Here is a 14,856-nt window from a genome sequence, read left to right on the forward strand (position 1 = left end):
CAACATAATGCTGAAATTACAATTATTACAGAAATTGAGAGAAATTCTGCACAGGATACTAAAACAACCTATAGGTACAGTGAAATGATAAAGAATCGCTATAAATGAGTTTAGATACAGCTAAACTATATATGAAGAGAGACATCAACAACCCTCAAGTATCAATCCCATGGCATCTACCATATAGAGTATTCATTTAGCTAGGTACAGTATTATACCACAATTAGTGAAAATATGAGTTATAAATTCTATAACAACTGCCATAGACTGAGTGGAATTTGGCAAAATATTGCTGAGTGTATTCATCTAGCCAAGCCCACTTTTAAACCACATCATGGTAAGATATGAGCTATTAATGTTAGTATCAACTATCATATACTAGGTAGCTCTTAGCTAATAACTATCAGCTTCTACAAAACTTAAATGTCTGGCTTTAATTTTTCACTGGGAGTATTACTAGTAATGAAACAGTTAAAGCCACATAAATCATTGGGTACATTAGAACACTAACCCAGGAGCATGGGCCCTATACCCCTAGGTCAAGAGCAAAATGTACAGCTCCCTAATATCAAGTATGCAAAAATGGCTATTATAGAAAGGATACGGGGCTGACAAAGATATATATATATAGAATGAGACAATACAACTTATGTCTAAGAGCTACTACTGTAATGTGCCCTAACTAGGTAGGGGTCTCAGCAATAATAATCTGTCAGTATAACTATATATGCAAGGTCCTAGATAGAGAATTTCACAATCAGCAATTGGGTGACTTGGAGTACAGATAAGGGTATACACTGTGAGCCTTATGAACTTCCTGGACAAGTCCTGTATGTTACGTCAGCACTAAGTCATAAAATAAGCAATAACATTATTATCAAGCAGGAACTAGAACGCAGTTAAAAATTAGCAATATATATACGTGGGTAAATAATTCTAAGTCTGACTGTGTCATTGATACCAACTAAAATGTCTAGTCCTAAATCTTTTGTCCAGGCTAGCTAATACACCTCAAGACTGTTAACTACAGCACATAACAGCATAAATGCACATGAAATAAAAATACATAGAAATGGGTATGCAGAGATGTTTAGCTTATATTAAAGCGATAATATATGAATATTAAATAAAACTTTTGTAAATCCATTGCACCTAAATGAACTAATAGCATATTTTAAGCAACCGGCAAAATAGTGTTTACAACTCTAGTGAAAAGGAGACTAGTTGTGTACTGTTCATGTATACCAGTATAGCAACCTTACTCAGACCCCAGTGTGAATATATATCTAAACTAAACAAGCTGTGAGCATATTGAACAGAGTAAATATTTTAACAATAAACTGGGAACATAAGCCAACACATGTAATAGACAGCAGCACGGGGCCAAACCATAGAAACTGTCTCAACGTCTCTAAGCCACTTCACCCCATACCAGACCGAACAGGGAGGCTACGTCCTTTAATTGTTATAACCTGAAGTAGTTCACTGCAGAGTATTGTTGAGGGGAGCCTTTGCCATGTCCTTCCACACTGTCCCACAGCAGTCTCTGTAATGGGGTGATAATCTGGGGTCTCACCTCCCTTCACTCCAAAAAGGTTAATCTCCAACTTTGTGTCAGAATCTCTCAGCCATCGAGTCTCGATTGACACAGGCAAGCAGCAATTCCTGGAGCTCACAACTCCAGCGGGTGACTGCGGAACTGTGGAAGTACCTTGCGACTCACGCTTCCCCTTGATCAGACGCTCCGCTGGGAAAGTGTCTTCCAGCATTAGAGGTAAACATGGCTGTGGCTCCTGTCGGCTCCTAGTCACAGATGTTTCGGGACAGTAAACAGGCGCTGACTCAGGCTTCACACATTGTGTGTAAGCCGGGCGTGGGTGACGAGTATAGCTGAACACAATCTGGAGAAGCTCTCTCTTCATATCTTCGAATATTATATCCACAATATTACATTGTTCTTCTATATCCATAAGTGAAGAAACCGTGCAATCCATTTTGTTTGTACAGAGCTCTAGCAGGTTATATTAGTATGAGCGTAGATTATCTGCACTTTGAATTGCCACGCGGGCAGAAAGATGGCCGCTGCTCAATAGCTTCCACACTGGGTAGTCCGCCTGCAGAACATACAGCTCGGATGACTCATTAAATCGAGATAAAAGTCATTACGTTAATTAGAGCTTAATTTGTCAGGCTTCTGTCTCTCCTTTGAAGTATTAGTAAATTTACTGGGTAGCCATTTCTTGTCTTAGAAGTGTAGATGTTACAGAGCTCTAACAACATGCGACCATTCTGTTGCCGAGCTAGCTCCGCCCCCGTAATCCTTGTTTTTAATATTATGTATTTTAATGCCGCTTTTGCTTCTTAAGATATCTGTCCTCCAACTGTTTATTCGACACAGGGGAGTTCTACAGACTTCTCTCCAGGATTTAAGGGTTTTTTACACTCTACAGCAGTGATTGCAAACCTTGGCACTTCAGATGTTCCAGAACTACATTTCCCATGATGCTTGACTGGACTGCAGAGTGCCTAAGCATCATGGGAAATGTAATTCTGGAACATCAGGGATGCTAATGTTTGCCATCACTGAACTAGAGGATTGACTGAAATGGACTTTGAGAAAGAGGATCTAGCCGCAGAGAAAGAGGCCATAGAGAATATCTAAACCACTGGTTTTCAAACCTGTCCTCAGGCCACATTTTGAGGATATCTGAACTGGAGCACAGGTGAAATAATCAGCTGATTAGTAAACATTGTTATTTTAATTACCCACATCCAAGGTAATCCTGAAAACCTGGCCTGTTGAGGAGGCCTGGAGGACAGGTTTTAAAACCAGTGATATAAATTGTACTAAATCTGCAAATCAGATTCTGCAAGGCCAGGCTGGAGCACATAGAAGATCATCCACAAACTCTGCCTGGGAATCCCTGGACCTCACAAAAGTACCTGGAAAATCTTTAGCTCAACTGAAAAGTCACCAGATCTATCTCTTGGAAATCCAGAAGACCCACAATCTGATAGAAAACATCCAAATGATGCTCGCTGTATGAAAGAAAACATCATTTATGCTTACCTGATGATAAATGTAATTTCTTTCATAGTGGTGAGAGTTAAAATGGAACTTCATTTTATAGCATATTATATAACATATGTTCTCCACAACAACAGAGGGGATTTTCTTCATTATCAAGACTAATGATATCAGTATGTGGGTAGTTGGCTTTTGTTCTGGCCACTTCTGAGCCATAGTATGTGAGGTGGGGGAAATATCCAGCGGGCACGAGCCGCTCAAATTAAGGAAGGGGGCGGGGCCTATTAGGGTGAGTCAGTAAGGGAATAGGGAGAGTGAGATGAGACTATATGGTATGGGAGTAAATAGGTAAATAAAAGAAAAATTAAACACATCCGAAACATATAATGTAAAATTAGTGAATGCTGGGAGGTATATAAGATGACCTTCTAAGTATGACCCACCAGGGGGTAGTAAACAAACCCAAAGGTCATCATTAATACAGTTCCGAGGGGAAAAGATATCACTGTACATCCTTGGTTACTTATGCAAAAGGTTCAAGGTTGAATTCAAATAAACATATTGTCAAAGTACAAAGTTATGATAAGGATATATGAAAAAATGTGTTATATTAATTAACAAACAAAAAAAAGCCCACTAGGCAATTGTATACAGATAAGGCAATAAGTGACATTCTTCATTGGTAGAAATCAATCATCACTAATAGTAAGCTGGTGAATTCTTAAGTGATATAAATTATACCAAATTTTGGAAGTTATGTTCTAGTATAGTGTTCTGGTTGTCATCTACGTGATGCAAGAGATAATGTATAAGAAAGCCCTAAAACAAGCTCATAATACAAATATACCTAAAAGGTAAAGCTATCTATGCTATAGCATAGAGATATAGTATATAATAATATAGTATGAAGCGTAATGTATAAACCCCTTAGGCATTGCACAATGTAGCAGAACTAACGTCACCCAGGTTAGGTAGAAGTTTGGGTATTAAAGTAGATACGGTCCACAGTACTGAGTAGCAGATGGATAAGTACAATAGTGGTCTTTCTGAAGTTGGGAGTATATAAGTAGGGAGTAAGACTAAATAATCATATATCCCATGTGCTGTAGTGGAGGGACCATAAAGTGGAGATTGTGACTTAATTTAATCATAATGATAAATAGGTAAATGTTATCCCCCTTATGGAGGCAAATCCATGACTCTTAGATTTTTGACTTTGTAAAATTGGGCAGTGAAGTGTAAGGGGTCATGACTCGAAGGACCACATAAGGGTCCATTAATTACTATCTTATGTGATATTCTTTTAGTCTAAATATAATATATATATATATATATATATATATATATATATATATATATATATATATATGGAGTTTGGTATAGTTCCTAGTGTTGAATAGGGGAATAGTAATGTAGGACACTGGGCAACTATAGCAGTAATCATGCAATATGGTAGAGATTTTAAGGTAAAGTAGCGTACAGGTATGGTAATTATCAGCTAATACTTTATATGAACTTGTATAATGACGTTATTTGTTTACACTACACTATAGCTATTAGAGGATTAGTTAGATCTATAGGGAAAGAAAGGGCGCACTTCAGCTCCTGTTGTCTAAAATCTGGGATATCAACCTTGTTAATTAAACTTTACCGTGCCTAGATATTATTAAAATGGGGAGTCCTAAGATGTGGGCAGCCAAAATATATTAAGACTATATAGTGTAGTATGGAAAGCTACTGGCAATAAAAAAAAGGCGATTTATACCCTTCCCTTTCAAGTGTTGTACACATTTAAATACCCTTGACGAATGACAGTGATAAATAACCTTAGGCAAGCATAATGAAATTCTAACTTTCAATACATAAGAGCATTGTAAAGGAACAATCCAAAACATAAACTTTCACAAACTTTCACAAAATAGCTATGTAACTCAGAGCTGACAGTTCTCAGTATTTCATACAATAGATGTTTGAGTAAGCTAGGAATTAGGTAGCTGTATACAGCAACATAATAGGGTGTCAAGTGTCTCTAAAATATCAGAGTACATCTTCATGCGCAGAGACACTTTTGAGAATAACATACCACGACGACAAGAATCTGAGGAGCATGCCAAAAAAAAAAGAGAGAAGCATATGACCCACCAAACATGTATTCCAGCGTTCTATGTTAACAGCTATGGTGCTAAATCGGCACATAAATGAAATGTTTGCTAATAAGGGTCCTGAGTGGTGGGGTCCGTAAATAATTTACCCAACTCCAGTCTGTATAATCCCCATTTCAGGAGATCTTCGGTCTGGAGAGCAAATCAGTTCGCAAATTGATAAAATGCCAAGATATGTTGTTGCATGATCGTACTTGCTGCCGTCTGCACAACCAATTATTGATAGTGATGAGTTTGCACCATGGGAACCATTACAATATGGTTTATCTGAGATCCAGTTTGACAGATTGTAAGTATAGGACTCAGCCTCAGTTAAGTCCTTGGTGCTAGCTAAAGTCACGGGCGGGTGGGTATCACAGATCGCATCATCTAGGATAGATGAGACCATATAAGCAGTTCCATGAAAGATGTTACACTCAGTCTCTAGAGATTCAGAACCGCCTGTCTGGGATAACAAGTCCTCCTCTTGAACCTTCTGGATCATTGGTGCACAGGGAGCTAACGCATGGTTAACACATACAGTGGTAAAAAACGCTTCCACCTCCTTGGTCAAGATCCTGAGGTGTTTCTTGATGTCCATGTATATATCGGTAGAGGTAAGTTTACTGCAAAGCTTCATGTTGAAGTTGTGGGTATTATCGCTCTGTTAGGTTCCGGAACAGAAGTCGAGGATTCCCATATGAAGTGAAAATAGTTTGCCGCTATGCCGAACCGACTGCTGAGCTGATACAGTCCACGTGGGAGACTATCGTTTAGGATCTAGGTGAGCCGCTATTCATGCAAGGCCCATCATTTCTGTCGTTCAGCATAATCAGCGCTGAGGCTTAATTCTTATATAGGAAGAAGTTGCAGCATCTGGATTGCTGGTATGTCGAGTGTAGAAGCTTTCTGTCTCCCTAAACTGAGTAACTCAGTCACCGGGAAGCACTTTCTACGATCCTCTTCAGCTGTGTGATTTTCCTCGTGGAGTCAAAAGATGGTCGCCCTCAAACCAATATCGCCACATAATCTTGCAGAGCAATTTCACTCGGCTATCCCTCGATCCCTAGGCTTCTCCGTTAAGGACCCTGAGATATTAGGCACCCTGTGATGAACAGTTCAACTGAGCTGAACGGTCGAATATATATAATTATTTGCAGTTTGTAGCCGGAGCTATGGCTTCGCACGACCGTTCAGACTCAGAGCAAGCTCTGCCCCCATCTAATTTTTTTATTTTTTTTATTTTTTGCACCTCTTTTTTTCCCTGCTCCCTTTATTACTTTTCCTACCTTTCTTGCTTGCTATGCATCAGACTGATTACCAGTACGGTGGTAGGGGTTTTATAGAGCTCTTGGAGTTTGGAAATCTTTGCCTCCTCCTAGTGGTCGGGATGAGTAATTCCCAGGAGTAATGGATTGTGGACTCTCACCACCATGAAATAAATGAATTTATCAAGTAAGCATAAATTATGTTGTTGTTTTTTTCAAGACTGCTTAGATAAGATAAATCTGCTTAGATAAATCTGCTAACTTTTTAAGAGGTAAAGTTTCTGCACTTTCCTTTTGTGCAATCTCTTGTCATTCAGAGCTTGGTTGACGTTTTAGACATAAGACCACTAAATAAACCAATTTCTCCTCCCTGAAACATTAATTTGGTTCTAACAGTTTTGCATTCCTCTCCTTTTGAGCCTGTACACAGTTTATGTCCTGGAAGGTTTTGTTTCTTTTAGCAGTATTTTCTGTCAGAACAGCTTCTGAATTGCCTGCTCTTCTTCTTCTTTATTTTTGTTGTTGAAATAATTAATAAATAAAAGTAATGGGTATAATCAACAAATATACATAATGTTGAATATATTTAACACTGCCAAACTAAATGTGCAAACCTTGAACATATGTAGTTTGTTATAGTTTTACAGAAAAGGGAAATAAAATATAAGATAATGCCTGTGTTGCATGCACCAAAAACACATTTTCCAAATCATTAATATTCTCAGCTTTTACATTCCTGGAACAATAATGGAGGGGGTTTAGGGCTAAGCGATATTAACGGTTGAAGAGACCGTCAGGCGAGATTGCTACCAACTACGTCATGATGCTCTAAAGAGTGTTTGTGCCAGTAAATTTCCACATCTAAGAAATTCCAATTTACCCATTTTAATGTACATTGTTTTTTTCCAGTTTAAGGGTTTTTGTCACAAGTTTTTACCACTCACAGAGGGAGGGGCATTGTGGTTGTTTCCAGTAGTGAGGAATAAGAAGTTTTACACAATTGTCTGCTCGTTTTATGAGCCTCTTTTTGGTTTTAAGGACTAAATTTGTCTTTTCACTCAACATATTTTTTTTTTTGCGATTAACATCAATCACAAATTTGTAGATGCTTCTTTTTGCCTTTATCTTTCCTCTATGTAATTTAGATGTAGTGAGAGCCTGAAAATTCTATTTACATGCTACAAAGGATTTTAATCAATCCTGTAATTTGTTTATTCATTTCCCAGGTCCACGCAAAGGCCAGAAGGTCTCAGCCATTCCTTTAGCTTCTTGGCTAAAACTCTTGGTTCTCAAGACTTACTTGGAAGAGGAAAGTCTCCCCCAAAACGCATAACAGCCCATTCTGCTAGATCAGTGTCCACTTGCTAAAATAATAAATAATAAATTCTGCCACTTTAATATTTGTTGCTTCTGGGGCTTTTGGTAGGAAAGTCCCATAGGCAGTAGTGTCAGGGAATTGTGTATCTGGCTATTTTTTTTTTTATTTTTTTTTTAATTTGTCCTGCTTAAATTTACTTGTGGACTCCACCGTATGGGTATTAATTCCCAGGTTTAATGGATCGTGGACTCTCACCACCTTATGAAAGAAAAAAAATATATGCTTACCTGATTAATTATTTTCATGATGGTAATAGTCCACATGCCCAGCCCAATTTTTTTTTTTCTTTCTTTCTGACAGCAGTTCTAGTTTGCACCTCTTTTTACCTGCTTATCCTTTCCTACCTATCTACTACTGCTTGCTTGGCTATACATAAGATTAGCATACCAGAAAGGTGGGAGGAATAAAGTAATGGTTTGTGGACTCACCGCCATGAAAGAAATTAATTTCTATAAATTTTGTTTTCTTTCTCTACAGAATCCTCGCCATGAAAGAAATTAATTTCTATAAATTTTGTTTTCTTTCTCTACAGAATCCTCTCCCAGCACCACAGGGTAAGACCAAATCAACTGCCAAGTCATCAGGTGCATCTATCCCACTTCTCGCCAAATCTGTAAAGGCCGCTAGCCCAGCCAAGGCAACTGTACAGAAACCTGCAGCTGAGATCTCTGAGAGCAGTGATTCATCAGATAGTGAAGACGACACAGAATCAAAGGTAAGCTATTACAGCAAGCCAGGCTGAGTAAAACAACTATTTCTTTCATGTAATTGGCAAGAGTCCATGAGCTAGTGACGTATGGGATATATAATCCTACCAGGAGGGGCAAAGTTTCCCAAACCTCAAAATGCCTATAAATACACACCTCACCCACAATTCAGTTTTACAAACTTTGCCTCCTATGGAGGTGGTGAAGTAAGTTTGTGCTCAAATTTCTACGTTGATATGCGCTTCTCAGCATTTTGAAGCCCGATTCCTCTGAGTACAGCGAATGTCAGAGGGACGTGGAGAGTATCACCTATTGAATGCAATGATTTTCCTAACGGGGGTCTTTTTCATAGGTTCTCTGTTATCAGTCGTAGAGATTCATCTCCTACCTCCCTTTTCAGATCGACGATATACTCTAATATACCATTGCCTCTACTGAAAACTGTTTCGGTACCGGTTTGGCTATCTGCTATATGTGGATGGGTGTCTTTTGGTAAGTATGTTTTTATTTCTTAAGACACCTCAGCTTTGGTTTGGCACTTTATGCATTTATATTAAGTTCTAAATATATGTAATGTACTTATATTTGCCATGAGTCAGGTTCATGTATTTCCTTTTGCAGATTGTCCGTTTCATATTTGGGGAAAGTTAATATTTCAAATTGCGGGCTGACTTAGGCTTGCGGGTGCGCCAAATGCTACACTTTATTGCGTCATTCTTGGCGTGAGAATTTCTTTCATGTAATTAGCAAGAGTCCATGAGCTAGTGACGTATGGGATATACATTCCTACCAGGAGGGGCAAAGTTTCCCAAACCTCAAAATGCCTATAAATACACCCCTCACCACACCCACAATTCAGTTTTACAAACTTTGCCTCCGATGGAGGTGGTGAAGTAAGTTTGTGCTAGATTCTACGTTGATATGCGCTCCGCAGCAAGTTGGAGCCCGGTTTTCCTCTCAGCGTGCAGTGAATGTCAGAGGGATGTGAGGAGAGTATTGCCTATTTGAATGCAGTGATCTCCTTCTAAGGGGTCTATTTCATAGGTTCTCTGTTATCGGTCGTAGAGATTCATCTCTTACCTCCCTTTTCAGATCGACGATATACTCTTATATATACCATTACCTCTGCTGATTCTCGTTTCAGTACTGGTTTGGCTATCTACTATATGTAGATGAGTGTCCTGGGGTAAGTAAGTCTTATTTTCTGTGACACTCCTAGCTATGGTTGGGCACTTTGTTTATAAAGTTCTAAATATATGTATTCAAACATTTATTTGCCTTGACTCAGAATGTTCAACTTTCCTTATTTTCAGACAGTCAGTTTCATATTTGGGATAATGCATTTTAACATTTTTCTTACCTTAAAATTTGACTTTTTCCCTGTGGGCTGTTAGGCTCGCGGGGGCTGAAAATGCTTCATTTTATTGCGTCATTCTTGGCGCGGACTTTTTTGGCGCAAAAATTCTATTTCCGTTTCCGGCGTCATACGTGTCGCCGGAAGTTGCGTCATTTTTTGACGTTATTTTGCGCCAAAAATGTCGGCGTTCCGGATGTGGCGTCATTTTTGGCGCCAAAAAGCATTTAGGCGCCAAATAATGTGGGCGTCTTATTTGGTGCGAAAAAATATGGGCGTCACTTTTGTCTCCACATTATTTAAGTCTCATTTTTTATTGCTTCTGGTTGCTAGAAGCTTGTTCTTTGGCATTTTTTCCCATTCCTGAAACTGTCATTTAAGGAATTTGATCAATTTTGCTTTATATATATGTTGTTTTTTCTCTTACATATTGCAAGATGTCTCACGTTGCATCTGAGTCAGAAGATACTACAGGAAAATCGCTGTCAAGTGCTGAATCTACCAAAGCTAAGTGTATCTGCTGTAAACTTTTGGTAGCTATTCCTCCAGCTGTTGTTTGTATTGATTGTCATGACAAACTTGTTAAAGCAGATAATATTTCCTTTAGTAAAGTACCATTGCCTGTTGCAGTTCCTTCAACATCTAAGGTGCAGAATGTTCCTGATAATATAAGAGATTTTATTTCTGAATCCATAAAGAAGGCTATGTCTGTTATTTCTCCTTCTAGTAAACGTAAAAAATCTTTTAAAACTTCTCTCCCTACAGATGACTTTTTAACTGAACATCATCATTCTGATTCTGATGATTCCTCTGGTTCAGAGGATTCTGTCTCAGAGGTTGATGCTGATAAATCTTCATATTTATTTAAAATGGAATTTATTCGTTCTTTACTTAAAGAAGTCCTAATTGCTTTAGAAATAGAGGATTCTGGTCCTCTTGATACTAAATCTAAACGTTTAAATAAGGTTTTTAAATCTCCTGTAGTTATTCCAGAAGTTTTTCCTGTCCCTGATGCTATTTCTGCAGTAATTTCCAAAGAATGGGATAATTTGGGTAATTCATTTACTCCTTCTAAACGTTTTAAGCAATTATATCCTGTGCCGTCTGACAGATTAGAATTTTGGGACAAGATCCCTAAAGTTGATGGGGCTATTTCTACCCTTGCTAAACTTACTACTATTCCTACGTCAGATGGTACTTCGTTTAAGGATCCTCTAGATAGGAAAATTGAGTCCTTTCTAAGAAAAGCTTATCTGTGTTCAGGTAATCTTCTTAGACCTGCTATATCTTTGGCTGATGTTGCTGCAGCTTCAACTTTTTGGTTGGAAACTTTAGCGCAACAAGTAACACATCGTGATTCTCATGATATTATTATTCTTCTTCAACATGCTAATAATTTTATCTGTGATGCCATTTTTTATATTATCAGAGTTGATGTCAGGTTTATGTCTCTAGCTATTTTAGCTAGAAGAGCTTTATGGCTTAAAACTTGGAATGCTGATATGGCTTCTAAATCAACTTTACTTTCCATTTCTTTCCAGGGTAACAAATTATTTGGTTCTCAGTTGGATTCCATTATTTCAACTGTTACTGGTGGGAAAGGAACTTTTTTACCACAGGATAAAAAATCTAAAGGTAAAAACAGGGCTAATAATCGTTTTCGTTCCTTTCGTTTCAACAAAGAACAAAAGCCTGATCCTTCATCCTCAGGAGCAGTTTCAGTTTGGAGACCATCTCCAGTTTGGAATAAATCCAAGCCAGCTAGAAAGGCAAAGCCTGCTTCTAAGTCCACATGAAGGTGCGGCCCTCATTCCAGCTCAGCTGGTAGGGGGCAGGTTACGTTTTTTCAAGGAAATTTGGATCAATTCTGTTCACAATCTTTGGATTCAGAGCATTGTTTCAGAAGGGTACAGAATTGGTTTCAAGTTGAGACCTCCTGCAAAGAGATTTTTTCTTTCCCGTGTCCCAGTAAATCCAGTAAAAGCTCAAGCATTTCTGAAATGTGTTTCAGATCTAGAGTTGACTGGAGTAATTATGCCAGTTCCAGTTTCGGAACAGGGGATGGGGTTTTATTCAAATCTCTTCATTGTACCAAAGAAGGAGAATTCTTTCAGACCAGTTCTGGATCTAAAAATATTGAATCGTTATGTAAGGATACCAACGTTCAAGATGGTAACTGTAAGGACTATCTTACCTTTTGTTCAGCAAGGGAATTATATGTCCACAATAGATTTACAGGATGCATATCTGCATATTCAGATTCATCCAGATCATTATCAGTTCCTGAGATTCTCGTTTCTGGACAAGCATTACCAGTTTGTGGCTCTGCCGTTTGGCCTAGCTACAGCTCCAAGAATTTTTACAAAGGTTCTCGGTGCCCTGCTGTCTGTAATCAGAGAACAGGGTATTGTGGTATTTCCTTATTTGGACGATATTTTGGTACTTGTTCAGTCTTTACATTTAGCAGAATCTCATACGAATCGACTTGTGTTGTTTCTTCAAGATCATGGTTGGAGGATCAATTTACCAAAAAGTTCTTTGATTCCTCAGACAAGGGTAACCTTTCTGGGTTTCCAGATGGATTCAGTGTCCATGACTCTGTCTTTAACAGACAAGAGACGTCTAAAGTTGATTTCAGCTTGTCGAAACCTTCAGTCACAATCATTCCCTTCGGTAGCCTTATGCATGGAAATTCTAGGTCTTATGACTGCTGCATCGGACGCGATCCCCTTTGCTCGTTTTCACATGCGACCTCTTCAGCTCTGTATGCTGAAGCAATGGTGCAAGGATTACACGAAGATATCTCAATTAATATCTTTAAAACCGATTGTTCGACACTCTCTAACATGGTGGACAGATCACCATCGTTTAATTCAGGGGGCTTCTTTTGTGCTTCCGACCTGGACTGTAATTTCAACAGATGCAAGTCTCACAGGTTGGGGAGCTGTGTGGGGATCTCTGACGGCACAAGGAGTTTGGGAATCTCAGGAGGTGAGATTACCGATCAATATTTTGGAACTCCGTGCAATTTTCAGAGCTCTTCAGTTTTGGCCTCTTCTGAAGAGAGAATCGTTCATTTGTTTTCCGACAGACAATGTCACAACTGTGGCATACATCAATCATCAAGGAGGGACTCACAGTCCTCTGGCTATGAAAGAAGTATCTCGAATTTTGGTTTGGGCGGAATCCAGCTCCTGTCTAATCTCTGCGGTTCATATCCCAGGTGTAGACAATTGGGAAGCGGATTATCTCAGTCGCCAAACGTTGCATCCGGGCGAATGGTCTCTTCACCCAGAGGTATTTCTTCAGATTGTTCAAATGTGGGAACTTCCAGAAATAGATCTGATGGCGTCCCATCTAAACAAGAAACTTCCCAGGTATCTGTCCAGATCCCGGGATCCTCAGGCGGAGGCAGTGGATGCATTATCACTTCCTTGGAAGTATCATCCTGGCTATATCTTTCCGCCTCTAGTTCTTCTTCCAAGAGTAATCTCCAAGATTCTGAAGGAATGCTCGTTTGTTCTGCTGGTAGCTCCGGCATGGCCTCACAGGTTTTGGTATGCGGATCTTGTCCGGATGGCCTCTTGCCAACCGTGGACTCTTCCGTTAAGACCAGACCTTCTGTCACAAGGTCCTTTTTTCCATCAGGATCTGAAATCCTTAAATTTAAAGGTATGGAGATTGAACGCTTGATTCTTGGTCAAAGAGGTTTCTCTGACTCTGTGATTAATACTATGTTACAGGCTCGTAAATCTGTATCTTGAGAGATATATTATAGAGTCTGGAAGACTTATATTTCTTGGTGTCTTTCTCATCATTTTTCCTGGCATTCTTTTAGAATACCGAGAATTTTACAGTTCCTTCAGGATGGTTTAGATAAGGGTTTGTCCGCAAGTTCTTTGAAAGGACAAATCTCTGCTCTTTCTGTTCTTTTTCACAGAAAGATTGCTATTCTTCCTGATATTCATTGTTTTGTACAAGCTTTGGTTCGTATAAAACCTGTCATTAAGTCAATTTCTCCTCCTTGGAGTTTGAATTTGGTTCTGGGAGCTCTTCAAGCTCCTCCGTTTGAACCTATGCATTCATTGGACATTAAATTACTTTCTTGGAAAGTTTTGTTCCTTTTGGCCATCTCTTCTGCCAGAAGAGTTTCTGAATTATCTGCTCTCTCTTGTGAGTCTCCTTTTCTGATTTTTCATCAGGATAAGGCGGTGTTGCGAACTTCTTTTGAATTTTTACCTAAAGTTGTGAATTCCAACAACATTAGTAGAGAAATTGTGGTTCCTTCATTATGTCCTAATCCTAAGAATTCTAAGGAGAAATCGTTGCATTCTTTGGATGTTGTTAGAGCTTTGAAATATTATGTTGAAGCTACGAAATCTTTTCGTAAGACTTCTAGTCTATTTGTTATCTTTTCCGGTTCTAGAAAAGGCCAGAAAGCTTCTGCCATTTCTTTGGCATCTTGGTTGAAATCTTTAATTCATCTTGCCTATGTTGAGTCGGGTAAAACTCCGCCTCAGATAATTACAGCTCATTCTACTAGGTCAGTTTCTACTTCCTGGGCGTTTAGGAATGAAGCTTCGGTTGACCAGATCTGCAAAGCAGCGACTTGGTCCTCTTTGCATACTTTTACTAAATTCTACCATTTTGATGTATTTTCTTCTTCTGAAGCAGTTTTTGGTAGAAAAGTACTTCAGGCAGCGGTTTCAGTTTGAATCTTCTGCTTATGTTTTTCATTAAACTTTATTTTGGGTGTGGATTATTTTCAGCAGGAATTGGCTGTCTTTATTTTATCCCTCCCTCTCTAGTGACTCTTGTGTGGAAAGATCCACTTTTTGGGTAGTCATTATCCCATACGTCACTAGCTCATGGACTCTTGCTAATTACATGAAAGAAAACATAATTTATGTAAGAACTTACCTGATAAATTCATTTCTTTCATATTAGCAAGAGTCCATGAGGCCCGCCCTTTTTTTGTGG

General features: G+C 38.8%; 1 protein-coding gene across 3 annotated transcripts in view; it reads left to right on the top strand.

Annotated features, from left to right (window-relative positions):
• The window catches only part of TCOF1 (treacle ribosome biogenesis factor 1), a 312,533-nt gene that overhangs the window by 169,215 nt on the left and 128,462 nt on the right, over positions 1-14,856 (top strand). For all 3 annotated transcript variants that reach the window (XM_053718654.1, XM_053718656.1, XM_053718655.1), the window contains exon 18: positions 8,348-8,530. In XM_053718654.1, coding sequence (XP_053574629.1) covers positions 8,348-8,530 — 183 coding nt within the window. The remainder of the gene's footprint in view (positions 1-8,347; positions 8,531-14,856) is intronic.

Source organism: Bombina bombina, chromosome 6 (assembly GCF_027579735.1).
Source record: "Bombina bombina isolate aBomBom1 chromosome 6, aBomBom1.pri, whole genome shotgun sequence".
Lineage (NCBI taxonomy): Eukaryota > Metazoa > Chordata > Amphibia > Anura > Bombinatoridae > Bombina > Bombina bombina.